This window comes from Lipophrys pholis, assembly GCF_963383615.2.
Source record: "Lipophrys pholis genome assembly, chromosome: 11".
NCBI lineage: Eukaryota > Metazoa > Chordata > Actinopteri > Blenniiformes > Blenniidae > Lipophrys > Lipophrys pholis.
In genome coordinates, this window is record NC_137631.1 from 18,790,741 (window position 1) to 18,818,032 (window position 27,292).

Consider the following 27,292-nt stretch of genomic DNA (forward strand, 5'->3'; position numbering starts at 1 on the left):
AAAATATATCTCATTTATGTGTTATTTAAAGCAAACCTGCATGGGGGTCTGTCCGATTCTTACATTTTCAAAAGATGGGGTGGGGGTTTCCAGTGTGTCTCACTAACAGTCAGCGTTAACAAGTCTGTTATTTTCTTTAGGGAATTTCCTGGAAGTTCATCCTGGGAGCTCTGGTGGTGGCTTTGGGCAGCTTAGTGACATCAGTGATTCTGACAGCAAGAAACTAAAAAAAAAACACCGTCAAGAAGCATCCAGAAAATCATCAAGTGCAGGAGCAGAGTTTTGGTCTCCATTCATTTTTGTCTGAGTTTATGTCAGAGTTCCAAATGGTATAAAAAAAATCTGCCTGGAAAGTGAATACCTCAACACATCAATTTGTGATGATCGATCACACAGAATGTCATCTTGGCAGTTGAATCGGGTTCATTTGGAAAAAGGATTATATTCCCTGGGGTCCATTTGACATGTTCAAAAATGTTTTGTTTTTAGAATGTCTGTTAAACTTTCACAGCTCAAATTGTGCAATGTTAATTACACTGATACTTTAAAAGACACAATTCAGTTGACGTATATGATCGCAGCTCCAATAAGTTGTTGATAACTGAAGTAATTAACACTGATATGGAAATTAATAAAAAAGGAAAGTATGTTGCTCGTCTTTGCTTATGAAGAAATAGGCTTGGTTAAATACAGGGATACCTCAAAAAATGAGAATATAATGGACTCATCTCTCCCATCCGATTCAGTAAAGTTTACACACAGGAAATTGTACAATACTACCAATGGATATTCAAACTTTTCAGAAGAAATTTTTTTTCTAGTCAATAATATTTAGAATTTCTTAGAAAAAAATAAAGCTTGAAACTGTAGTTCATGTAATAATTAGAAAACTGGGAAAAACAAACATTTATAATCGATTTTTTGAGACGCACCTGTACATTTGATCTCATTGTGCTGATAATTAGTAAGATAAAGCTCAATTTTGGCCTCAGAATTCCTCACTGATGTTCCATTACTTTTACACAAAACATACAGTTAAGTAAAAATATGCATGTTTATTTAAATGTGCATTAATATTTGTACATGTGCAATTTTCTATTTAAAAAAAACTTTCCTCTATCAAACTTTGACAGACAAATATATATATAAAAAAATTGTACTTTAAAACTTTTGAGGATTAAATATATGAAAATATGTAAAAAAAATAATCAAATATTGCACTAGAAATAGTTTTTTTGTCATAATAAAATTTAAATGTCACCACAGATCCTTCATTGCTCTTTGTGTACAAATCTCAGTGGTTTACAGTCCACAGCAGTTTGGAGTCTTCTTCGGGTTGGTTGGATTCAGCCTGACCTGAGAGTCGAAGTCCTGTCTCAGCGTGACGCTTTTCTTCACTTCTCTGGGGGCAAATTAAACAACAAAGTAGTTTAATGTGGTAAAGCTTGGAAAAGTAGAACAGCGAGCGGTCTCTAAGGCCTCATACCTCGCTAGATGAAGCACGGCCTCGACAACGTTGGTCCCCTCTTTGGCGCTGGTCTCACAGAACAGGGCGCCGTAGGCCTGAAAGCAAAGCAGCCGGTTCACTTGGACGCATCAGAGCCGAGCATCTGGATAAACACTCGTCTCCGCCGAGACGTAAAGGCTAAGCCACCTTGGCCAGCTTTTCGCCTTGCAAACTGCTCACACAGCGTCCCTCTGGAAGCTCGTCCCGGAGGTCCACCTTGTTTCCAATAACACACATGGGGATTTTCTCCTCGGCTGAATCCTTCACAGAATCACAGGCTGCGGTTAAATACATTGACATTATTTTGTGATGGTGGTGGCGCTCTGTTGATCTGAATCACTACAGGTACCCGAATCTGATCCACCCACGCTCTGACGTTAAGAAAGCTGCTTTCTGATCCAACATCGTACAGCAGCAGGACTCCGTGAGCTTTGCGGAAATAGGACCGGGCGATACTGCGGAACCTGAGGAGAAAATACAGGCATTTATAATGGGGATTGGTGGTGTTTAAAGTGTGGGACGGGCAGATAAATTCATAAATTATGAATAAAATAAGCTTTAGTGTAAAACCACAAATGTAACGGGGAGGAAAAAAAACAACTGTTAGACTATACATAAACATAATATATACCAAATAACAAAAACTGTAGGAAGTTCAACCAAAACTGTTGCGATAGTGGAAGTCCAGCAAGTCATCATAATGTGAACATGATAGTTTCACGTCTCTGCTTTCTCAGCAGCATTCAATACCTCTCCTGCCCGGCGGTGTCCCATATCTGCAGGTTGGTCTTCTCCCCGTCCACGAGCATCCTCTTCAGTTGGAAATCCACCCCTGAACACATATAGACATTTCCAGATTTAAATAAAACAAAAGTGTTCAAATCTGGATGAAAACGTTTTTGGTTTGGCATCTCCTCACCCAGCGTTGTAGGAATATCTCCTCTGAACTCGTTGAGCGTCAATCTCAGCAGGAAGCTGGACTTCCCAGCCCCGGCGTCTCCAGCCAGGATCAGGCGGTACATCTGTGGGTCTTCCTCCATGTCTGCTTCTACTGGCTGGGACGAAGAAATACCAAAGACATTTTGACCAGAAGACGGAGGCGAAAGCCTCCAATCAAGCAGAAGGGAGCGGACATGGTTAAAACCAGGACGTATGTACAGGACAGTGGTAATAAATTAGTGTTCTGAGTGAGTTTGAGCCAAAGCAGAAACCTCCTCAGCCAAATGCGAATGATGGAAAAAGAAAGAAAAAACTGAAAAAAACTTTGAAATAATCCTCTGCTTTAAGTCTGGAAAAACAAGTTGTTGTGTTCCAAAAACACAACCGACAGAGCGAACTGAACAACTTCACTGTTTAGTTATTTGAGCTCAATATATCGAGCCGTATTACGTTCACAGCATAACTCTAAATGGTAAAAAGGACTTCACTAATATCGCACCTCTCAACTGCGTGCGCAGCCCCAAAGTGCTTTACAGCGTTCATCACATTCACACACCAATTGTCACTCCACTGGGAGCAGTTTCAGTTCAGTGTCTTGCCCAAGGACATTTTGGCACGTGGACAGGTGGAGATGGGAATCGAACCTGCAACTTTCCCAATGGGATCACTTCATCTACCAACTAAACCATGTGTTGCCATTACGAAACTCAGGAGAAAATGTGTCAGCGCGGATTATTTTCTGTTTTGCCGTGTGAGGGGCCGATGGACTGTAATAATAATAACCTTTATCGATAGATCAGCCTTCTCCCCAAAGTGCTTTTATAACAGATTTAAAAAGCATTAAGAGGCTCATATTAAAAACAAAAACTAATTAATGAAAAAGATATTTTAAAAGCCATCGATAAACATAAAGTTAACAGAAAAATTTAGTTCCAGTAAATAATTTTTTTTTTTGGCTGCAGGAGGAAAGAGTGCAGAAGAGAAGAGAGTTCACCTTTGTGGAGAAGGCAGACAGACGTCTGCGTAGGGATGAAGCGATGGAGCTGCTCCTACTAGGAGTCACCGGCACAGCAGCCTCGGATTTCACCTCTGATATCTGTAACAGATGGAAAAAAGAAAAAAAAAAAAACACATTTTGACTCCATTTGAAGGAGCTTTTTGGAAGAATTACGAGTTCCAGGAGTTTTTTTATTTTTCATTTTTCCCTGACCTCCACATCAGACGGGACATACGAGTAGCTGTGATGCACCGTTTCCACTGAGCTTCTGCTGTCATCGCTGTCATAATCACTGCCTGAGCTCTCAGCCGTGTCCATCGGCAGGGAGACCCCGCTGTCCAGGTACTTATCGGCCCAGGTGGCCACGCGGGAGAAGGTCGCTCTCTTTCGATCATGCTCAAAGCTGCAGCCAGCAGGCACAAACAGACACTTCAACTTCGACAATTTCATTCCCAGAGATCAATCTGCAGAGTCGCAGATATAAAATATATATACCCGTTATGGATGAGCGTACTCTGTCGGAGGGGTTTCATTCTTCGGGCTGGGATTTCATTTTGGGGAGGCAGCCGCTGAGGGGATTAGAATTACCGAAGAGGAAACTTTATTATTATTTTTTTTTAAATGCTTGAACCGGAGCGAGAGAGTTGACTAAACTTTGACCCGAAAAAAAAAAAATTGTAAATATGAGGAAATGTGCGAGTAAACAAGGAAACGTACCCTGCGTTTAGCTGCAACCATTTCACGATCCAGTGCCGAGCGCAGGCCGTCATTACTGTCGTACAGTTTCTTATTCATTTCTCTATTGAGGCGTTTAAGGACACGCAAGAGAGAGTCATTAAGTTCAGTCATTTCCACTTGACTTTGATTCAATTCATCACAGTGATTTAAAGGGTAATCAGGGTTTTGCTGCAGATAATAGTAGAAAAAAAAATAGAAAGTTTTAATGTTTAAAAGTTAGAATTTGTCAATAAAAGTCTGGTTTCGAATGCTCCACCCCTCTACAGTTCTCCACGCTCAGAGATATGAGAGTGGGTGGATGTTGTTTGTGGATGACCAGAGGGATTCACCTGACCAGGGGGAGGACTGCAGTAGCACTCTTAGGTCTGGGTTCAAAAATCTTGAATTCAATTGCTAAATAAAATTTAGCGAATAAATAAGCAAGCGTAAAAGATCAGCATTTGGTAATCCTTCAGAGCAGACTTGCAAACAGTTTTTGGAAGAGTACTGCAGGGAGGTTGTTCCAAGCGTCTCAAAACTTTCTGCAGATGTACATTTGAGTAAATCTTTCTCAGACAGACTCTCCCTTGTTGAGATAAACCCTCTGTGGGGGCCACGCTCGCTCTCACAGAATCCACTGTTCTGCTCCAGGCTAAAGATAGATCGAGGTGAAACTGGATACGTGTTTGTGTCCTCTGTTGCAGAATAAACGTGAAGCCGGCCAGATGCCTTCCTGAGACTGCATTGGTTGATCATTTTTAAACACGTATGGCAAAACCCAAACACACGCGAGCAGAGATGCTGCTTGTATAAAATTCTGTATTGTTAAAGATTTTTAAGCTTTTGGTTAGAGGTACAAGGAATTGAAAGTCCTATATTGAGTCATTTATTAGGAAAGTTATTCGTTTGTTATTGTTCGTCATTTGGCAAAACCCAATGATTTCTCAGTCTTCATTCATAGGACCTTGACCAATAACCAAAACCAGTTCATTTGTGGCATCGTCAATAGAGGACCAGTTACACTGACTAATCAAAAAGTGATTTATAAATGCCGACAAATAATGCTGCGTACATTCATGTTTGACTGGAGCAAACCGATTTCTCAAAACTCTGAATATTCAAAACCAACATTTTCTCATTCTCGACATTCATAATTTCGAAAAACAAAAACAGAGTCTCTCCAACAGACAACAATGACCTGAACTCACTGGAGGATCCGAATCTGACTGGAGTAGGATTGAAATTCCACAACCATCCTCTTCAAATCTTCAGCTTCCCTGTGAAAAACACACACACACACCAACAATATGTTGGATGTTGCATGGTAGTGTGTGTGTGTGTGTATCAGACCTGTGATGCAGTGAACTCAAAGACGTTCACCTGTCATGCTGAGCCTTCTGGTCTGCGTACATGTTCTTCAGCTTGTCCAGCTCCGACTGCAGGATGGAGATGTTTGTCTGAGCTTGCAGCAGGGAGTCACGCAGCTGCTCGTTTTCCTGCGAAGAGGCCGATTCAGGCAGAAATTCTACAAAACAAAACCTGGAATTTGTTCCACTGATCAGCCAAAATGACCAACCTGTGAGAGATCGACGATTTCCTTGTTCAGTCTCATCACTTCATCCTTTGAAGTGTTTAGTTCCAGGTCCTTTTGATTCTGAGCAAAATGACAAAAAAAAACAAAAAACTAAATCATACAGGTTTCATTTGTATCATAGCAAAAGCTGTGTTGCACAAAATCTTTCAGACCTGCTTAAACAAGTTCATTTTCATATTGATACTTGTGGATCATAAAAGCAACTTCTGAGCAGCACTCCATGATAATATGTTTTAAAAATAAAAAGAGAAATCCCTTCAGTTATCTTTTTCAGAAGCTGTGGGATATTTTACTGCTTAAGAAAAGTCATGATCTCATTAGAAACCCATTTTAAATAGTATTGGTGTAAACTCCACACAACAAATGGAGGATTAAATCAGCCTTGATGATGTAATATGTCACCATCTACAGGACAAGCACAGCAATAGTATATAGAAGACAGTCTGTATAAAACCTATGCTACCATACAACTTGATTGTTGTTTGTGCCTCCCTTTCACATTTTTGAGTGAGTGTATGCGTGTGTTTAGTGTAACAGGAAGTGATGTACAATTTTGATAAATTCACATCAATAGAGGGTCTGTGGTCCAGCCTCCAATATGTCTCCCTGCAGAGTTCATACTGAAACTCACTTTATAATAAATTATATTTGAAAACTACACATTAGAATGTTTTGTATATGTGTATGTCTAATTTTCTATATTAAGAAAAAGTATATAAAAACCATCAGAAGTCTTTGAAGGTGCATTTTGTTTCACTGACCAGTTTCAGCTGCTTGGAAGGTCCATTTTGAAATACAGTTTGTAAAGATGATAAATGTGGGAAGTGCTCTAAAGTGAGAAAACAGCCACACCGCCAGCAGCCTCTGTGTTGTTTCTATAGACAGTGGCTTTCTTGTCTTTTTCATGCAGTCTCGCTCCTGGCAGAACAAAGTACAACGTTTCTCTGAAACCTTACCTTCAAGTGTCTGTCCAGTGCAGCGTGCAGGTCTGCAACCTGGTTCTCATGCTTCCTCTGCATGGAGGCCATAATTCCTTCCATTTTCTTTCGCTCCTACAAACATGAAACCGAAGCAGTTTGAGCTGCTCAGGCCTTGAAGAGAGTCTTTCATCTGGGCTTACAGAGGCCCTTTGTGAAAAGTAGTGCAACCTGCTGCTGCGCGCCGCACTACAAACACGCAGGTATGAAATAGCGAGGAATGTGTAAAAACCTTTTTACTTCAATTTGAAAATACGTTTGCATTGATTTGGCACGTTTCACTTGTCGAATGAGAAAGGAAATCTAAAATCCGCCAGTGTCTCACTCACCTGGTCTTTCACCCTCTCCTCTGTCGTACAGAGTTGCTGCTGCATATCGTCCTCCAATTCTGACAGCTGACTGTTGTTCATCTCCTCAACTCTGAACAAAAGGAACATGGACAAGTTTTCACTGGCAGCCCAATCAAAGCAGACTTTCCAACGGCTGCCTATAAGATGAAATACAGCGAGACAGAGTAATGAGAACCTACTTTCTGTATGTCAAATCCACCTGACTGACTCGACTTCAAACGTGCTGCAGTCCTGACGGGTCCGTTCTCATCAAACAACAAGTGAACCAATCAGAGACGGGGGAGAGGCAGCCCCCGGGAAGAAGACTCCACAGGTGTGCTAAGCTTTTGCAGTGACATTTATCAACTAGACTCCAACCACGTTTAATTACATTTTGTATAACGCACGTAAATAAGTGTGGAAAATATAGGCCCAGCACACGGGAAAACAGCGTTTATATAGGGGCTCCAGTGGAGGGGAACTGCAGCACATTTCCTTCTTCCTTGAAAAAAAATAAAAAATAAAAAATGGAAAAAAAGGAATGTCACTTTTCTCATGCCACACACTCGGTGAAGCACAAAAAGTGCTCAGCCGCACAATCCCGTCCCATGTGCGACACGGAAATTGAATAGCTGATTCATAGTGAAGACTCACTAGTTTGCACATTTCAAAAGACTTTAGTTCAAATGTCCTCAGGCCTTTTACAATGTCAACTAAAACATTAGCCAGAGTTTCCTCTCGAATATTGGTATTATAAGTAAAGTCTGCTTACTTCATTTGGAAGCAAAGATAACAGAAAATCACACATCGTTGTCAAAAAAAAAAAAAATATGTGAAGTGAAAGAACACCCTTATTCAATTTTCTAAGCAGATGGCACACAGTCTGAACATTAAGTTAATTGTCAAAACGCTTTAGACTATAAAAGGTCATCAAAGGCCTTTTGGTAGGAAAGCTGTGTCAGAAATTTGAATATATAGACATTTTTGAATTTAATCACAAAACCTGACAGAAGCAGCCTCTAAATCAAACTGCAGACCTGCATTTACAGAACTAAAAGAAACGCCACATACAGAGACACAACAAGTAAATGACTGGAAAAACAAGACTAACAGGGATGATAGCAACGTCCTGCTTTTTAAGTTGCAACCGTTTCATTATTCCTGCTCCTTTTTCTGTATGTTAATGTAAAGAAAGTAGGAAAACAAATCTACAGGTCTACTTAAAGAGCAAAGCTCCGATATGAGAGGACACAAGAGGTGTGGTTCACTGTGCAGACATGACGCACAAACACAGTCCACATGAAAACACCATCAGTGAGAAGCCCTTAACCCGCAGCAGCATCATCATCATCATCTGGGTGAACCAGACGGATTACTGTTGGTTCAACGGAACTACAACCGAGCTCTTTGGGCACAATCACTGAGAGATACGAGAAGAAAAGCAGCAGAATTTATCAAAAAAGAGAGTGGGAATGGAAATGTGGTACACGCAGGCCCGAGGGATTAAAAGAAGTCTCATAACGTTACATGAAAAATGACAAGATACTCCGAGAAACAAAAGTAAAAGCTCAGAGGAGAGACCCTCACAATCCTGATATAAAGAAAATCAATGGAACTGTGTGGGCAGATTTTCTATATCTACATATGTCGTCTCTGACAGCATGAATAATTTACATTATATAAAGTGATTTGTAGGAAAGTGAGAGCGGATGAACATTTTCAGAGTTCCATATTGGGCACTCCAGGATTTTCCCTGAGAGCTGCCAAATAGGCTAAACTGGAATTACTCAGGAAACATCCAGAGCAGACAGGAGGTTGAACGATACTTCTATTGATTACAGCCTTATCAATACCATCGTGCTTTAGTTTTTGCATTTCAGTTCAGGGGCCACATACAGATTTAAAGCCAAGTGGGTCAGCCCACTGAAACAATAGCAAAATAACCTTCAAGTAATGGAGACTCAAACGTTTCCCTTTATTTTAATCTCAAACCTTATTACTCTATAAATCATTTGGCTTCTATCTTTCTCTCTGTAAAAGGAGGTTTTTATCTCCCCCAATCCAATAAACAAAAGACCCCCATAATATTTGTTCTCACCGCTTCAAACTAGTCTCCAGCTGCTCACACGTTCGTCTGTTTTCCAGGCTTCGAGTGATGAGAGACTGAACCATTTCTTCATACGACTCCAGCACAGCCACGTTTCCAGAGGAATTAATGGCCTGGTGAAGATCAGAGAGCTGCTCCCTGAGACTGGACAAGAGAAAAATAAAGTTATTGTTACAAAACTGTCGTCTTGAGGAAAGTGGCCTCGAGAAGAGGAATATTCAATTCAGAAAATAGTGCTGGTAAAGGGACACATGTCAGACACATGGACTGAACGATACACACAATGTTGTTGTGCGTCGTCCCAACGATTCGATTTGTGAGAAATAATAACACATAGATGCTTTCAAATGTTTCACAATTCAATTCATGCTATTGCTTAATAGTTCAAGTAGTTAATCGCACAGCCTTTAATCAAGTGCATTATTCTTAATACGTAATTTCCTGTTATTTAGAGCATGAAGACAATCTTCTCTTTAATATTAATCTAAATATTTTAGGTTTGATCCCCGTGGGCATATGTCCTTGAGCAAGACGCTGAACCCCAGATTGCTCTCAATGCATGAATAACAGCCATGAACGTCATTCACAAAAATAAAGTGCTTTGGGGGCTGCTACAGCAGAGGAAAAGCATCAGTACACGTGAAATCCATTTACCATTAAGACACATTGTGAAGTAGCAATTGGCAGTTTGATTATTTGTGATCAGAGTTTTAGTTCATCATTAATAACCTTCCGTTCACAACTCAATAGCAAATCTCCCTTTACTTTGTAGTTTTGTTCTCCAATAGTAAATAGTTTGTTTTATTCATAATGTTTAATCTGATACAGTGTGGGACATCTGCCCTGCACTTAATCCTTGTGTGTAAAACTTTGCTTGAGGGTCTATTTTTATTGGGAGGAAGACAAAAGATGAGCTGGCATAAGAATGTTAGAACAAAACGGTAAAATGAGGGGGGTGAAATCTAGGAGGGGGAGGGATGGAGCAGACAAATAAGAACAAGAAAAAGAAAGTAAAGGGAGAAAGAGATGGAAAAGTTGAAGGACACGGATTTTAAAGTAGTGACAAATAAAAAAAAGAAAAGAAAATGACCCGAATGAAAAGAACGAGGAAGCAAAAGGAGGAAAAAAGATGCTGAAAGCTGAATTGTTCTACATAAACATGCTCTTACTTCCTTGTTGAAAGCTCAGAGAAAAAAAAAGCCCCAGGGTTAGTATTGAGTTCAGTTATGATTCCCTGAAGCATCTTCTCATTATAGAGACGGACAGTGGTGGAATTACTGGACGTCCAGGAGAATTGTGCGCGCAGACTGCTTGCGCACGAAAAGCGCGCACCAGGGACGCACTTAGAATAAACGCTAAATAAAGCCTTGTTTTCGTCAATACGTTGACTAAAGCTGCAGCATTTTGCCGGGTGGCGGATAGTCCTTGGGGTTTACCTTTCAGAAAGGAGAGACTGCGCGTCGACCCTGCCCACAAACTCTTCCCCGGGACCCCTGCAGGGGGTCTGGGCAGCCGCGGCGCCGAGAGCCCCCAGATCCAGCGTCCCGGAAACCTCCCTAAACATGGATGAGAAGTTCTCGAAGTCGATATATCCGTCTTCGTGGGTGTCAAACCTGTCAAACAGAGCCTGGGTGTCGGTGTCGGGGACGCCGAGCTCCGTGCAGACAGCCGTGAAGTCCTCGTACTCGATCCTGCCAGACCTGTTCACGTCGCAGGCGGAGAAGAGTCTCCGGAGGCGGTGTGGCTCCATGCTCCAACAAACTCAGCCTGAAGGGGAGATTTAACACAAACTCCAGTCAATTACGGAGTGACTGAGGTCCTGGAGGGGATTGGTCCGGGTGTGCTGACCTGCAGGTGGGCGTGCTCGAGCTGAATCAAAGCAGCCAATGTGCAGCTTCCTACCTGCAGAGTGGCGTCATGAATAAAGCTGATGAGGACACCCAGTACAAGACACCCAGAGCCTCTGTTTGCCTTTAAGGTGTGTGGCCCGTTCTATGGGAGAGTTTTATGAAATGCACTCCTGTTTGTTCCTCTGGGTTTGCAGAGCACATTTGTGACTCCACCCTGAGATATATATTTGAAGGATCATGTCATAGCAAAAGGCCCCAAAGGGTCAATAAGGCGTGATATGATCCCAGGAAAATTCAAAACAACTATAATGAGGTCAGTAAAAGACACGTAACAAAGCAAAAGTGACACAATGTGAGCCTCATATCACCGTTGGGGTTCTGGGCTCGGGGGCCTTTCTTTTCAATTTGTATGCTTTTCCTTGAGCACACATCAGGTTTTTTCCAGGTCTTCCACTTTTGTCTCACAGTACAGAAGATATCTGAGGTACAACAGTGACTCTAAATTTACTCTTGGTGTCAGTGAGATGGTCTGCCGTTCTGTGACGGTCTAGCAACCCGTCCAATGTCAGCTAAGGTCGACTTCTGCAAGTCTCAGATATATAACAGGGCTAAGAAAATAATTGATGGACACAAAGCAAATGAAAAGCAAAGCAAGGACAGGAAATAACCCAAAGTGATTCTTACTATAAACACAGCACAGTTACAAGCTGATATCAATGCATGCAGTCAAAGAAGTGACTCAAATTATTGAAGCAATGGCCACAAAAGAAATAGAAAGGGGTATTAAATAATCACATGATGCACAATAACTCAAGACTGAGCTTAAATTATCTTAACAAAACCTAGACTGACCGCAAAAAATTAGAAATCTAATAGTCAAAATGTGACACAAAAAAAAACAATAGGCGGCAGATACTAACTAAATAGAAGCAAATAAAAGGTACAAATGAAACATAATGAAATATACAATGTTCATAATGAGAAACAGAATGGCTACAAAGAGATACAGAACAATCATAATGTGGCACAAAAAAACCCCTCAAAAATAATGATAAAAAAAGATTACTGTGAGGTAAAGAACCTCACAGCATCATAAATGTGAAGCAAAACAGACACCAAACAATAAAGGAAATGGAGAAAGCAGGAAATGGACAAAAGAAGGCACATAAAAGGATGATTTTAAAAAGACACAGAATGACAAACTGTGGCACAAAGCTGGATTTACTCTAGCTATTTTTACTGAGTTCTTGTTTAATTGAATTTTCTACTACGTTTTTAACTCTAAGCTTCATCTTAATGAACCTCCATACTTACAGCAAATGAGGTTGTTCCTATAGCCAATAGAAGATAAACGCAACCGTTGGAAACAAATGGTTAGTGTGAAAAGGCTGCAAATGTAAAAGCCATAAAGTGTCATGATAATCCCGTAATTACAGAAAAACGTGGAAAAATAATTGAAATTGAGTCCAGAAACGAATACAAAAGACATAAAAACAGAAAAAAATGAGACATGAGAATGATACGACACCAGAGATATTCTGACATGAAATGATGTGAAACTATGCCTCCATATTTCAACCAAATTAACCACATTTACTTTCCTCAGGTAGAGATGATATTTAAAAAAAGGTAAGTATAGGGTGTTCATGATTACTAACTGAAATAATGACCCATTCAAATGAAAAAAAGTATTCATTTTATCTTTATTTGAAAAATTAAAATAAAGTGCTTTTTATATACAATACAAAAAAAAGAAAAAAGAAACAGTAGTGATTTATGATACAAAAAAATACAATTCACAATTTTTTTTTTTTTACATTGGCAGCTGAATTTTACAAAACAATTTTACATAAAAACGTTTTCTTTTCTTTTCTTTTTTTTTTAGCTTACAATACATGTTGACAAGATTGAGCAACTTGTACTGTCACAAATAGAAGGCCTGACTATAGTGGTTTATTAAGAGAAAGCAGACGACAATAAGTTCACTGTGGCATTCTGAGTTTAGGCTGTTATTCAAAGAAAAGTATACCTGCACACGGTTCACTAAATCCCGGCCACTATGTACTTTGTTCATAAATTTAGTCTTGTTCGGATGACAGCCGCTTCAACAAAAGCTGCCCTTGGTTTTTAAATAACAGTCAAAGCGTGAGTCTTTCATACTGCATGAGTGATTATAGCTGAAAAGTCTTTGAAAATCTACTTTGCAGTGCCATTTACAGGAAATGTAACATAATACTTTTATTTAATAGTTTAAAAAATAAAAATAAAAAATCAACCAGTGGTTCATATGTTTACTACAGTTTAAGAAAAGAAATTTTCCCTGACTGAGGTTGAAGCCACACAAACAGAAAAGAAAACACCCATGAGCACATTTTGTACAGCACTGTCTCTATTAAATTACAGGTATTCAACATTTCCTCCATGCCCAGTTTTCTCACACCCACAGAGGAGCATTCAACTCTCCAGTACGACTACCTGGTTGGTTTATATCAGAGGTCTTCAAAGTGTGGGAGAATGAGAGTGTGCACCCCTCTTCCCCCCACTGCATACGCTTTTTTTCTCACAAGAATTAGTCGGGTTTTTTAAAAAAAAATTGGATGCCAGACTTCTTCATGCTTTCTCGAGTGAAAAGATATTATTGTTAAATGCAGCCGGGATCCAGAGGCAACAAAAATCCTAAATCTCATTGTGGTCTTAGATGCTGTTAATTTGAAATATCTTCAATTTTTCTTCTGGTCACTGTTTCAATTATGGTTGCGAACTCAACTTTATTTTCTTATTCTAATTGGTCATCATCAAACTTTACTTGCTTTAATTGAATTCAACCCTCTACTCAACTCCCTTTATTATGATTTCCTCTCAAAAATCAAAGGAATAATCTTTGCTGGGGGAAAAGCTTCTCCTATACCCCGAGAGTTCTCCTTCTGGAGGAAAAAGACCACCCCACGCTTTGAAAACCACTGGTTTATATCATCCTATGAGGCACATCTCTTGATTAATGTTTCAGAAGGCATTATCCACTCCCCCCCAAAAGGCAAATTTCACACCAGATCCATAACTCGCATTTGTACTAAGGCTTTTAACATCATGTGCAAATCCTACGCATTCTGAGTCAAGCTGTATGCCTTTGTATTATGTCCACCTCTTGATTTTACTGGCCTCATCACAATCCCAGAACCAAACACAAGTAAGACTTAAAAAATAACATCGTATGAAATATTACAAAAAAATAAGTTGTGCTATTATCTGACTTACAAATTTGGTGATTTGTGTGTTTATACTACACAATTAAAATACACTAATATTATGGTTTCTTTGTTTACTGAATGTGAATGAATGTTATTGCTTTTATGGTTGCCTATTAAACCACTCAAGCAAAGCAGAGGCTCTTTCCTTGAATTCATTATCACTCATCAGTTCATATCCATAATAAAAGTGAGGCTATACAGATGTGGGGTATTTAAGTCATGTTATGAATACATATACTATTTAAATATTTAATATAGTTTCCCTTATGTGAACAGTGACAGATATTTAAAACAGTAAAGAATGACCGATAAATGACTCTCTGTAAAATAAACATTTGGCCACGTAATCATCATAAATATTTTGTAACTTTTACCAAGCTGCAATATTATACTGGACCCTCTTCTCTTATCATCTGTCTTTATTATGGCAGCCTTTCTCTGACTTCTTATTCCAAATTTCTGCCTAAAACGCAGCAAAATGGCCAACATTTCTTGCATACTTACAGTTGGTGTAATGTGCATACGTGTGTTCCTATGTGTGTATGTACTGTGTGCAGAGGTGGAGTTAATGAATTACTTGATGAGTAATTTGGTTAGCTGACAAATATGTTTTGTAGATATGTTACAGAGATGCCTCACATTGCCCATTATGGAGCGTTCATGAGGAACCGGGAGGTGGGAAAGGGAAAAATGCCCCCGAACGCTGTCAAAGTGGGAAGTTTCTGACATTTGCTCATCTACAGGACGGCATGCCAAAATGTCCCCGGGTTCGAATCTCAGATGTGGCAAGAGGGGAGTCTGACACAAACACTCGCTCTGGTGAACAGGGGAAGGGGCAGAATAGACTCTTGTTTCTACATAAACAAACCTCAAAAAAATAAATTAAACAGCTTGACTTAATTTAGTTTGTTAGTATTCCCATATGTTTGACATTTATTGGCAGATTTCTTTTGGGTGCAAACCTGTTAGTGTGAAATGGTACTTTCCCAGCTCCATAAACAAACCACCATTCCTTGAATTGTTTTGGGGGGAAAATACTGTCAACTTTTAATTAAGTATATTCTTAACAGCAGGAGCAATTACAATGTAAGCATTGTAACAGCAGCTGTGCTCAATTTTTTTGTAGTTGTGTGTGTGTGTGTGTGTGTGTGTGTGTGTGTGTGTGTGTGTGTGTGTGTGTGTGTGTGTGTGTGTGTGTGTGTGTGTGTGTGTGTGTGTGTGTGTGTGTGTGTGTGTGTGTGTGTGTGTTACAGTGCCACTGAATTCAAAGTAATCAACAGCGCCGACACCCTTTGTGCTTACTCGTTCTCTAGGTGAGGTTTTTTTTTTTTCCCCCCTTGGGGTTCACCTCACTTCACATTATTTGCTTTGCATAGACCGCCTATCCCATAAAGAACAGCATGATAATACCTGGAATGAGCTCTTTCCCCTTCATCACATTTGGAGAAAAGAAAGCAGGACAACTCTTGACGTTTCAGTCAAATGGAGTCAGGCCTCCTCTGAGGAATATCTATACCTGGTAAGAATTTCAATACTTTATATAGCTCTGCAAGTGTCTTCATTTTTGACTAAATTATATCATTTCCTTAGTGTGTGGTGATTGAGGTGGAACATTTCTACTGACGTGATTTCTACCAGGAAATAAAGTTTTGATCGCTTCTTTTAATGGTTTCAGTCTGGTTGCTGAGTTCTATTTAGGTCTGAAACTATGAGTATAGTTGTGTGAATGCACACAGGTTATCTAAGGAACGGTGACAGTTGAGTCTTTTTTTTTATTTTTATTTTTGTATCTTTCTTGCCTGTTACTGACTTGTTTGTGTATTTTCTAGTGTGAGTGTTTACCTTGCTACAGTACAGTACATAGTGCATAGCCTCAGTGAAGGGTAGACTCTTACAAGCTGACAGGATGAAACTAAAACAGCAAAAACGGTGTCAGCCGTTGGTGGCAACACACGTTGAGGTTGAGGATCACTCTGCCTCCCAGAGCATCACCAGTGTGTTTGTATGGACGGACTGAATGGCAATGCTCTGGAAATCAACCGGGAGATGGGGGTTGTGGTTGGCGCCACCTCGTTGCTTTTTACATTGCTGGTGAGCCAAATGTGAAAGCATCAAATGTCAGAAGGCAAACTGGAACTTTTTCAGTGTGCTTCAAACGCTTTAAAAAAAAAAAATGAAATGCGCATGGACCACAGGAGCAGAAACACAAAAAAGACAAAGTGCAAAATCTGTGTGATGAAATGTTTCTCCATGAGAGTGCTTTTAACCCTCTTGTGTTTTGTCTTTCTTGACAAGTGCATTCTTTCCTTTTGAGTTTATAATGAGTCACTCCACATAACATGAAGCCATCCTCACACTATAGAGTCTTTAATCTCCGAGCCCAGTCGGACTCGAGGCCGTGGGCAGGTCGGAGAAATCTCCACGTGACTCTCCCTCAAGTTCAGAGGCCTCTTCTCCGACTCAGAGAAGCTCTTGCTGTTGTCTGGCGACGAGCACTCGTGCGGCGGAGTGCTGCAGATGTAGTTGTCGTTGAGGGTCTGGTACCCCTTATGATCCGACACTGATGCTGTGACTGTGTTGCCGTTTAGCGGCAAGTTCTCAGCGGGCTTCCCCACTATCCTGGGCTTCTTCTGCTGCATGTTGGGACACTCTCCCTCCTTCAGCATGGACTTCATGTGGTCGCGGTTCCTGTAAACTACAAACAGGGAGAAGACCACGAGGGAGAAGGCCAGGAGGGCACACACCACGATCAGCTCGTTCCAGTAGGTCTTGGTGTTGATCTGTGGCGAGCGGGTCTCCCCGGGCAGGATGATGAACTCCTCCTGGGAGATGTGCGGTGTGCGCGAGCGGCCAGTCAGGGTGGTGCTCTCCTGCCGGGGCTCCCCTCTCACGCAGTAGTTTGCCAACAGCTGCCTGAAGCCTTCTTCCACCGACCAGCACTCGTAGGTTTCCTGTCGGCCAGCTTGAGCCACCACCACCAGACCGCCCTCGGGGCTGGGGTAATGGAAGTGACCGGCGCTCTCGCTGAACTCCCATTTCCTTTCAGCCAAATTAGAGCGCAGCTTGCAAGGCAGCACTTTGAATGTGTTGGCCGGGATAATAATCACCTGGCATGATGACATTCCTGCGGAAAGGCAAAGCAGAGGCAGACTGAGTCAGATATTGCATGAAATGAGCTGTGCCACCTTATCTGGCAAAGATTTCTGAATAATAATGGATCGACACAATGAGCACATTTTAATATAAAAAGCAAAGGGGAAAAAAAACAACTGAATGCAGTGCTGCTCTGTGAGTCTGACAGTTTGGAGAGGAGGAGGTCACATACGTGTAGGTGGAGGTTTAGCAAACCGAGGGCTCTGCAGAGTCTTATTGCAAATAGCTGATGTGTCTGCTTCATCTACATCGTGCTGCCAGGTGCTGAAAAACATAACATTAATCATTCAGGTTGCTTTTCTTAAAAGCAATCTTCTATCATCTAATATTTGCATATCAGAGAAAGCTTGTTTGTAGGTCCCCGGTGCAGAGGGGTACATACTTGCTTGGTGGAGCCTGCCTGACGTCCACACACTGCTTCCCGTTCCAGGCACAGAAAGGATCCCTGGAGAGGATGCACTCCCCACAGCTCTGGTAATTAGTGCAGTTAGCTACTGGGACCTCCACCAGTTCAGAGAAAGAGGAAACATACAGCTTGCCCTGTGAGAAGAGAGAGATGACAGAAGGCATGGGGTGAGAAAAGAAGTGCCCCAAATGCAGTTACTGGGTTACTATTTTGATCCAGAGACGTCACTGTCCGACCCTGATCCAAATCTAGTGGGTTTACTTTCAAACAGTTTAAAAGGAATTCCTTTGCCCTGGTGTGTACGTCAAAGCAAACAACATGCCAGGATTCAGGAAGTGTCACAGATCCAGCTGTTCCAGCCCCAGCTGTTTACAGATCCCCTGAGAGAAACATGCGTGTAATTAGCTCAGTGAACATGCAGCCTGCTTCAGGCTGTGACTCTTAATGGCTTACGGAATCTCTAAACTGCCAGTAAATTAATTTACTAAGGTCATTAGTCGACACAAGGAGAAAGCTCTGTAAATTAAAATGGACCCCACTTCATTCTGAGCATCCCAACGTACCTTTTCTGAGTCCAGTTCGATGTGCTGCACTGGCTGGGAGTCACGGAAAACCACCATCTCCTCAATGATGTGCATCTTGTTATTGACATTGATGGCTTTATGGAGCCTCCCATCATCTAGAAAAAACCCCAAACCAAAACGTATTAGTCATGAGTAAAGCTTATTGCAATTAAATCTTCAGTTTAAAATATTTCATTCTGTCCTCCTGGACAAAAGTTCAACACCACTAAGATCACATGGAACAAATTTAATTTCAAAACAATTTGCACATTTTGGTTGAAGTCAGGCAATCCTGAGGAATTTCATAATAGAGTTTGCTGTTACCGGCTCACAAGATCCACAAACAACAACAGCAATACCACAGGAAACCAAGTAGGTATGTCATTATATAAGGCCTGCAAATGTCAAACCTGTTACATTTATTGTTGTTCACTATAGCTTATCATATAATATATTACTTTACATTTTATTCAGTTATAAAAAAATTTGTTTTTAAGTCTTAGAAATATTTAGAATCAGGATTTCTTGCTAAAACGTACAGTAAATAAGACAAGCAAAGTTAAAATAAACTGGCACATACACATACTACAATGTTCAATGCACAAACCGATTTTATCTTGTTTATTTTAGACAATTGTATTTCGGGATAGTTATGAGATTTTTATTTTAAACTGGTCGGAGAAGTTTTATACTTAGGGTATCATAACTTATGCACTGTACATATTATTGATACTACAATGCAGGTCTTTGTAATAAAATCCATACATTTATTTCTGAAATTGTTCAGAATGTTTCTTTTAGAGTTTTTTTGAAAAGTTAGTTTTGATAAATCATCAGAAATCATTTACCCGTGCCAATGAAGAGCACATGGTGGGCCTTTTTGGCTGCCTGGACTCGATGGACGGCGATTTGCGTGTAGCGTACGTTGCGTTTCAGTAGAAGAGGCTGGCTGCGGATCACACTGTCCATTAGGAAGTGGTCTTTGACGAAGTTCAGCACCTTATCGGGCATGTGCAGCGAGGAGGAGATGCCCTGCTCCCGGGCAGCATTGGTGATACACTGTGGAGGCAACAAAATGAAAGTTAACACAACCATATGGTCATCCTTAGTGGTTAATGACACTGTGTATTTACATAGCTCCTTATTTTTTATTGTTTTATGACTTGTATGATGTAACTGTGTTAATCCCATCAGGAAATAAAAGAGACATAATTTTGATGAGAAACTGAGGGTGTGACAGCTGACCAGACAAACACCTGAAGCTTCATAACCTATATACTGTGTGTTGCTGAGCACTGACATGTATTTATTCAGTTTCTCCAGCAGAGGACAGCAAACAAGCACTCACCGCTCCGGGCCTGGGCTCTGGGACTGGATGGTTGTATGTGTACCACTGCTGGGTCTCTCTGTTCACCTCACGGTATCGCCCGTTAAAAGCCTTTTCCACCTGGTCCATGGTGAAGGAGCACACGGCGGAGCTTCCTGATGCCCCCTTATACCTTGTGAGACATAAACCAATGAGTGAGAAACCATTACAGCCATCATCAGTCAAGTGCACAGTGTTTTGTACCTCTTTTGTTTGAGAATGTTCTTCGTACATAGACCCTGCTAAATTAAACGTAATACATTTCAAATTCAAATGAGTACAAATTCCCTAAGAAGCCCACCTGCCACAGGAGCAGTGGGTGGAATATATTTCCGGTTAATTGTATCTCTCTAATGGTCTTTCTTCATAATTTAAATCTCCAAAGCTTACATAGATGCATGGCTGTGGTGGAGAGTACACAACTCTCTTGTTTTGTTTCTGGCCTAACAGAACATGTTTTTTCACGCATGTTTTATCTCAACTAATAATTTCTTTGGTGAATGCTGGACTTTTTTTTTTTTAACTTCATAAAATGTTCTTATCAGCTGTTGGGATCTAAAGGCAGTGAAAAAAATAGTCACAACTATTCTCGTGCTAATAAATACGTTTAATCTAAATATATGGTGAGCGTTTCTGTACAGCCTGCACTCTTGTAAATATCAAACCTTTTTTTGCACAAAAGCTTAATATAAATCCAACCAACCTCAGTTTTACCTACAACTAAATCAAAGTATGCGTTGTCATGAAATGATTAATAGTTTTACCCGCCACCTGTTTCAAGTTATTAGGATATTGACTCCGATTTAATATGATTTCATTTCTCATGTACGCAAACATCTGCACAGCACATCTGAAATACATCAACGGAACTTATTTGACAATGTGTTGATGAAAGCCGTCGAAAGTGAAGTGCTCACCACTGAGACGTAAAGACTCCATAAAACACGGTGTTCTCCCAGTCCTCGGGGCTGGGCGTGAGCACAAACATGTCCTGGATGATGTTGAAAGGGAAACCGTCGTCAGGCAGAGAGCAAAGAAGCTGAGCTTTCAAGAAGGTCGTCCATTTCTTCTGCAAAACTCTCTCACCTCCGATGTCACCCTGCAACACAAGAATTGCCAGTTCAAAGTCTTTCTAACATGAAGCCAGCAGAGGGTGCAACAATATCAGTCTGACACCTGTGGCGACCGAAGACAATGGCTTTGTACACCACAGTTTGAGACACATTGTGACTTGATAGGATCTGACAGGCTTGCATGGTGCCACATGCGATGTAGCCAAAATACAGCAGAACATACCACACATATCATACAATATACAATGTCAGGAAAACAGGTTTGTTATCTTTGTTTTGCTTCTTCACATCAAAAACAAGGCTTTGTGTCCAAAAGGTGAATTGATGTAACAGAAGAACATTAACCCGCTATAGTAAAATCATGAGTGAAATCAATTGTGCGTGTAGAACACTGATACACCCCGAGGCGGCAGACTTCTAGGTCATGAAAACAATATACAGCCTCACACAACTGGCAGAGATCAAAACACTCGGGGCTTAGAGGAGGGCAAATGCTTTTAAATGAAAAAGAAAAAGAGACATTGCTCCTCGACAATCCTTCTTCAGTGACACTACCGCTGTGATTCAGCGCCTTTGGCACAAGCCTTCAAAGTGCTGTGAGAGACTCGGGACCTCCTTGACATGCAGACTAATTTGGCTACGCCGATTGTACGATAGGATGTCAGCACAAATTGGAGGGCAACCACATCTGAAAGCCTCTGTGTGAGAGTAATTCCAGATTGTGTGATGCATGTATGAGAGTGAAACAGATTATATTCCACAAAGAGCCAGAGGTCTCAGCAAGGTGCCTCAATTTAAGAGCTTCATTTGGTTTTAGATTCACCTGATATTTAAAGAGGTGACCACACATTGTCATCTAATAAAGTGAAAGGTAGCTATTCTGAAGTTGGTATATTTACTTCCTAGTTTTGTTTATTTATATGGATAATGGTGTTTTTTTGTGCATATTTAATCTGCATGTATTTATAAACATGTTGATGTTATGTTGAAGTAATTCATCTGCATATATTGGAATTTATGTTGGTTGTAATTTGTGGTCATTTTTATCTGTATATAGATATATATATATATTGATATATGTCTGTCTTATCTTTGTGTATTTAATCCATATATTTTGATGTATATGTGTTGGTGATATTCTTGTGTATCTAATCTGTATGTATTGGTATATATTTTGCAGTATATTTATTATTATAAAATTATTTTCATTGATGAATATGTTGCTGTTATTTTAGTATGAGTGATCTACATATATTGGGATATGCGATATGTGTTGGTATTATTATAGTAGTAATATTATCTATATAATGGCAATTCCATCCATCCATGCATCCATGCTTCCATGCTTCCATGCTTCCATGCTTCCATGCATCCATCCATCCATGCTTCCATCCATCCAAGCATCCATCCATCCATGACCTGAACAGCATAAAACCCTTGAAGATGCAGCTTCAATTGACTGTGGTTCGGTATTACATTTGTAAGAGGAAATGGCAGCACAGGATGAGAGGGGAAATGACACATGACCAACACTGAGCTTCTGAAGCAATTACTTATTGTAGTAACCCAGGCAGATAATGAGCAACATACATATTCTCTGGTCCTTCTGGCTGAACCCAGTTTTATAATTTAATGCCACTCTGGGCTTAAACTGACTTCTGAATAATTGAAGCAAATGCATCCCATTCATTAATCCCTTGTAAAAGCATCCTCTTGTTCAAAAAGCTGTTCAAAAAGCCAAGTACATGGCAGGCAGTAATGGCTTCTTTCTGGGAAGCTGAACAAGCCTGCAAATTAGAACGTGCTTTGTGTTGTTTGTTTCCAGCCAAACATTGTTTATCATTCCATAGTTAGCCTCGATGAAATGAAAACTGTGTACTAAACACCTGCATAAACAACAAACACAGGGACCGCAGCCGCCAGAGAGTCAAACTGAATTTTGAGGGATGGGGACAAAGACTGGCCTTTAATAATTCATCTGGACCTGCATTGCATTATAGTGATACTCAAAGCACGTGAAAGCGTCTATCTACTAAGAATGCATCTCATATTAAAGCTTTGATTTACATTTCCCACTTCCCTGTTTTAGCCTTATTCAGGGGGCACGTTCCCTTGAGGTGGCGTTTGAACTATTATATAAGCTCGGGATGCTTAAAATTCCGCCCATATTTTAACCGTGAGAAAGCCCATTAATAATGTGTTGCACGTCAATATATGCATAACTCTGTCAACTGCAATGTGCTGTCCCTAAATGGGATGTATGGAAAAACTGAAAGGATAATTGCATGGAGATAAAGAAAATACAGCCCTCTGGGCAATGACATCAGCAGCACTGTGATTCACAACATGGGCTCTATGTGGCACCGCTTTAAAGTGTTAACACAAGTGTTTTTCAAACACTTTACACAGTCATACATATGATTACTTTCAAAGAGATAAGCCTTGACGATAGTTAAAGAATCCATTGAACAAGAAACTGGCATGTACACTTTCAAAATTTCAGATTGGCTTCTTGCAGGGGCGAAAATCAGCGACCACTGAAGGATGTGTAAAACAAACAGAAGACGGCCTTAATAATGCTGTAGGACTTGCAAAAACCCTAAAAAGTATTCTTAGCTTTCAGCCAAAGAAACTTGTCCTTGCAGCCACCTCTTTTAGGATCATAGCACCATCTACTGCACCTGCTCCTTTCTGCTACACTGACAGAAGGCTAACAAATGCCCGACCTGACAGGTGAAGCAAACTAACGCGAAAACACAATCTACATGTGGTGTTCTAATCCTTATTTTCTTCCAAATTAAATGTGTCATATTTACATCAACTATAAGCACAAAAGACGAGATGAACTTTTTATAAAAGCCCTTAAAATATGGAAATGAAGGGTTGTACACGCAAAATGTGCAAACACACAAACAATCCCCTCCTTCCCTGGTTTGATGGATTCCTACATTGACGGTGGGGGTTGACGTTGCTGAAGGGTAAAAAAAGCCTCTTTAGATGGACTATCTTCCTTGAAGCATCACTCACCTTACACACGCGAGCAATGCGTGACACAATCGTGTTGTCAAAGAAATCAAACTCCTTTCCCGCTTCACTGAAGAAGAAGTAAATCTTATCATCATCGCCCACTGGGTTGCCCTTGGGCTGGCTCTCCTGTATGTAGGCAGAGCCAACAAAGGCTGGGTCTGAAAGGAGAGCAACAATACTGTCACACAGGGATTCGGGGACAGACGCCCCTTATTCCCTCTGGCATCCACACATTAAACGGAGTACAGATTGCTGGTAAGAATCTTCCTATACATGTTATCTAGTGGCACATATAGCTTGAGAAGGGACCTGCATCGTGCAAGGTTTGATGCATCTACCTTTTTATTATGTATGATTATATAATGAAAAGTCTTGATGTCTCGCCACAACTCCTACCTTGAAGCCAGTTGAGGGAGTTTTCTGTTTTTAGAGCAGTTCCTTGGCTTAGACTCTTGTAAATGATGGGTTCATTTCCTTGGAAATTACTGACTGTACCAGCATACAACTCCCCGTCTGCAATGCAGAAAAGAAGACCAGCATAATGACAGTATTTATCACAGGGGAATGGGCTTCTGCGTCATCCACGGTAATGAAATCCAGGGGTTACGCCCTAATTTGTGTCTGTATCAACCACATGTATCTCGTTTCTCCTCTGATTCCCACGGAGGATTTTATAAATCAAAACTTCTAACAAAGCCTGGCTTCTATCGGGAGCTGACAGCTTTGTGAGACCTACCAGCCATGATGGCCGTGGACTTGTATTCAGGGTTAAATGGGCAGCGGCTTCGTCCATCCTCGGTAACAATCTCACCCGTATCACTCTTGACGAAGGAGAAGTCTGCAGTGTTCTGGAGGAGAAACAACACACACACACGCACGCACGCACGCACGCACACACACACACACACACACACACACACACACACACACACACACACACACACACACACACACACACACACACACACACACACACACACACACACACACACACACACACACACACACACACACACACACACACACACACACACACACTTATTAAAAGTCGATCTATAACCTGCTCTGACAGTCACCCCTCAGGTCATTCATGTTTGCTATGGATTGTTCTAAAAGGCCGTAAAATATTTAAAGCAGAGGATTGAACATCAAATTGATGCTCATATAATGAAATTACATGCATTAAATATTTTGATCCAGTTCCCATAGGCACAGCATGTAATAAAATAATGCATTCATATTGTATCTAGCTGGCAGAGGCTTCGGCCAGACTGCTAAGTGAGTTTAGAGGCATGAAGCAGGGGAGCATGCATTTGACTGTGTATTTTCTTCCTTATGAATCTAATAACAGCATCATATATAGATACGGTTTTGTTCCAGGGTTAGTGCAAGAAAATTCGATATAAAAGAGATCACAAAACAAGGCGTTCAAAAAAATAAGGTACACTTACTATATAGGCACAGACTGGGCTGAAGGCATAAGTTCCACACACGTAGAGATGGGTGCTGTTTATTCGTAGTAAAATCTTGACGTAGTTGAAGCAATCCGTCTAAGTAAGAAACACAGAAACAAACATCCCATTAAATGTAGTTGACTATGCTGAGATTTTAGCAAGTTGACACCAAAATATTCTACAACACAGCAGGGTGGTTTAGAAGCATTTGTTAAGGGTGGTGTGCGATGAAAACAAATGATCTACAGATATGCAGGTGGAAGATTATGCTGCGACTTTATGCATTGGACTACAAATTGTTTGATTGAATTGCATTTTTTAACCAGCATCTTGCAGTTTGTGCCTAATAGAAATATACTGCATTATCCAGCTAAATCATAGAAATGTCTATCTCTAACTGTGTGTACTCATGTTGCCTAAATCAACAAAGTATTCATAAACCACAGCTTGTACAAAATGCAGCTGCAACATTCCTGCTTTAACTTTATTGGCTCGCAGTATGTTTTAGGAGGAATTTTAAAAAGTTGTTGATTAATTTTAAGGACTTTGTGCTTAATTATCTGTCCTGAGAAGAGGTCTTCAGCCAAGACTCTGCTTAGTGCCCCACAGTCCCGCTCGAGGACCGAGGGTGACCAGGGCCTTGCTGTTGGTGCTCCAACAATTAGGAACAGACTCCTTGATGAGATCAGACTGATGAGCTGCTTTAAAGTCACTTTTCTGAATGTGCCTTTCCAGAATTTGTAACATGAAGAAAAAATGTGATGTTTATTTCAAACTATCTCATTTATTTTACTTCAAAAGCTACTATTAAATTCTGTCTTGTTTAATTTTCACTTTTTTTTATATTTACTTTCATCGATATACATCTCTTTTTCAACCAACACTTCTTTATTGTTTTATTCTGTGAAATACTATGTAACTCTGCTTTTGAAAATTGCTATTTAAATAAAATTTATCACTAATGTGCAGAGCTTGGAATAACAAATTATAAATTAGCACGTTGCTGTGACACCAATAATTTCAGCAGTAACACACAAGTGACTAATTTTGAAATTAATCACAAAGTAAAAATTTACTGAAGTTTCTGTGAACTCGTTATTTTTGTTTTAGATGAACACAGTTAGGAGAGCTGCTGTCTCTCCGTCCCTGAATCAGCTGGTATGTAGTATAAGAGCTGTTTTTGCTGCTGCTTTGTGTCATCGTCATTTGTTTGTAAATCTTTTTCTTTCTGGAAACAGGTGTTTTTACAAGTTCGACATTATGCCCCCCCCAAAATGTACCCACCTTGTGTGATTGCCTGCTGTGTAGCGATGAAAATACAGACTTTAATAGTGACTGGTGATTAACTCAAACTGGTCAAGATGACGTGTAGTCAGACTGAACCACACTGTGCCAACAGCTCTGCTACTGCTTAAAAGCAAAGCATGACTCATATTTCCAGGTAACATCTGATTTTTCTCTTTAAAGTACAAGTAAAGCAACTTTTGGACTTTTTAAAAATTTGTATTTAATTTACTAAAACTTGAATGATTATGAATGATCTCAGTATGTATATGTGTAACAGTGGAGCTGGCTGACAAAAGAACACGTGTGGCAGAGGAGCAGTGTGTATGAAAGGAGGGAAACCCATTGTGGAATAGCAGAAATCTATAAGTCGACAGGAAAAATCCAGCGTACTGCCTGGAGTCTGTTTACCAAGGGCAGCAATAGTCAAGTTAGCCAACCAGGCAAACCTACAGTCGTGCAAATAATGCTGGAGCTGGATGAGCTCATCTGCTCGAGCTTGAAAAGCGGCAGCTGACTAACCTGCAGGTCTTTGCCTTTGAAACTGCACTCGTCTCTCTTCCTCTCTGGAGTTTTCCACGTGAGCTGCAGGAGAGAAACACTGTCAGATTGGCGATGTTGGTATAATACAGTGAAGTGTGTTATATTGTCATTGGTCCAGTGGGATCGTATCATATTTATTACCATATTAATACGGCACA

General features: G+C 40.5%; 3 protein-coding genes across 7 annotated transcripts in view; 1 reads left to right on the top strand and 2 right to left on the bottom strand.

Moving 5' to 3' along the window:
• fkbp16 (FKBP prolyl isomerase 16) overlaps positions 1–1,264 on the top strand; it is a 75,730-nt gene extending 74,466 nt beyond the window's left edge. For all 4 annotated transcript variants that reach the window (XM_080475972.1, XM_080475973.1, XM_080475974.1 and 1 more), the window contains one exon: positions 141–1,264. In XM_080475972.1, the coding sequence (XP_080332098.1) occupies positions 141–227 (87 nt within the window). In that variant the 3' untranslated portion in view covers positions 228–1,264. The remainder of the gene's footprint in view (positions 1–140) is intronic.
• On the bottom strand, positions 1,042–10,936 carry rasef2 (RAS and EF-hand domain containing 2). The gene is made up of 17 exons (XM_080475967.1): positions 10,604–10,936; positions 9,159–9,311; positions 7,061–7,151; positions 6,711–6,806; positions 5,737–5,814; positions 5,541–5,656; positions 5,369–5,437; positions 4,161–4,242; positions 3,939–4,012; positions 3,657–3,846; positions 3,441–3,542; positions 2,427–2,562; positions 2,258–2,339; positions 1,857–1,971; positions 1,655–1,768; positions 1,487–1,563; positions 1,042–1,402 (listed from the first exon to the last, which is right to left on the bottom strand). The coding sequence occupies exons 1-17, from the start codon at positions 10,915–10,917 to the stop codon at positions 1,303–1,305; spliced, it is 1,989 nt and encodes a 662-aa protein (XP_080332093.1). The 5' UTR covers positions 10,918–10,936; the 3' UTR covers positions 1,042–1,302.
• A 5,115-nt stretch (positions 10,937–16,051) lies between these two features.
• sema4ba (sema domain, immunoglobulin domain (Ig), transmembrane domain (TM) and short cytoplasmic domain, (semaphorin) 4Ba) overlaps positions 16,052–27,292 on the bottom strand; it is a 57,464-nt gene continuing 46,223 nt past the window's right edge. For both annotated transcript variants that reach the window (XM_080474409.1, XM_080474408.1), the window contains exons 4-15: positions 27,114–27,176; positions 25,305–25,403; positions 24,590–24,701; positions 24,250–24,366; positions 23,854–24,011; positions 20,671–20,852; positions 19,736–19,886; positions 19,236–19,446; positions 18,388–18,503; positions 17,801–17,958; positions 17,591–17,682; positions 16,052–17,389 (exon numbers count right to left, since the gene is read on the bottom strand). In XM_080474409.1, the coding sequence (XP_080330535.1) occupies positions 16,617–17,389; positions 17,591–17,682; positions 17,801–17,958; positions 18,388–18,503; positions 19,236–19,446; positions 19,736–19,886; positions 20,671–20,852; positions 23,854–24,011; positions 24,250–24,366; positions 24,590–24,701; positions 25,305–25,403; positions 27,114–27,176 (2,232 nt within the window). In that variant the 3' untranslated portion in view covers positions 16,052–16,616. The remainder of the gene's footprint in view (positions 17,390–17,590; positions 17,683–17,800; positions 17,959–18,387; positions 18,504–19,235; positions 19,447–19,735; positions 19,887–20,670; positions 20,853–23,853; positions 24,012–24,249; positions 24,367–24,589; positions 24,702–25,304; positions 25,404–27,113; positions 27,177–27,292) is intronic.

What these genes read in the sequence shown, in the direction of transcription:
- rasef2 (XM_080475967.1), bottom strand. Translation starts at nt 10,917, where the DNA reads ATGGAGCCACACCGCCTCCGGAGACTCTTCTCCGCCTGCGACGTGAAC. An exon ending in AGATATTCCTACAACGCTGG is followed by an intron (nt 2,340 to 2,426) that starts GTGAGGAGATGC and finishes ATATGTGTTCAG; the next exon opens with GGGTGGATTTCCAACTGAAG. An exon ending in GACACCGCCGGGCAGGAGAG is followed by an intron (nt 1,972 to 2,257) that starts GTATTGAATGCT and finishes TTTTCTCCTCAG; the next exon opens with GTTCCGCAGTATCGCCCGGT.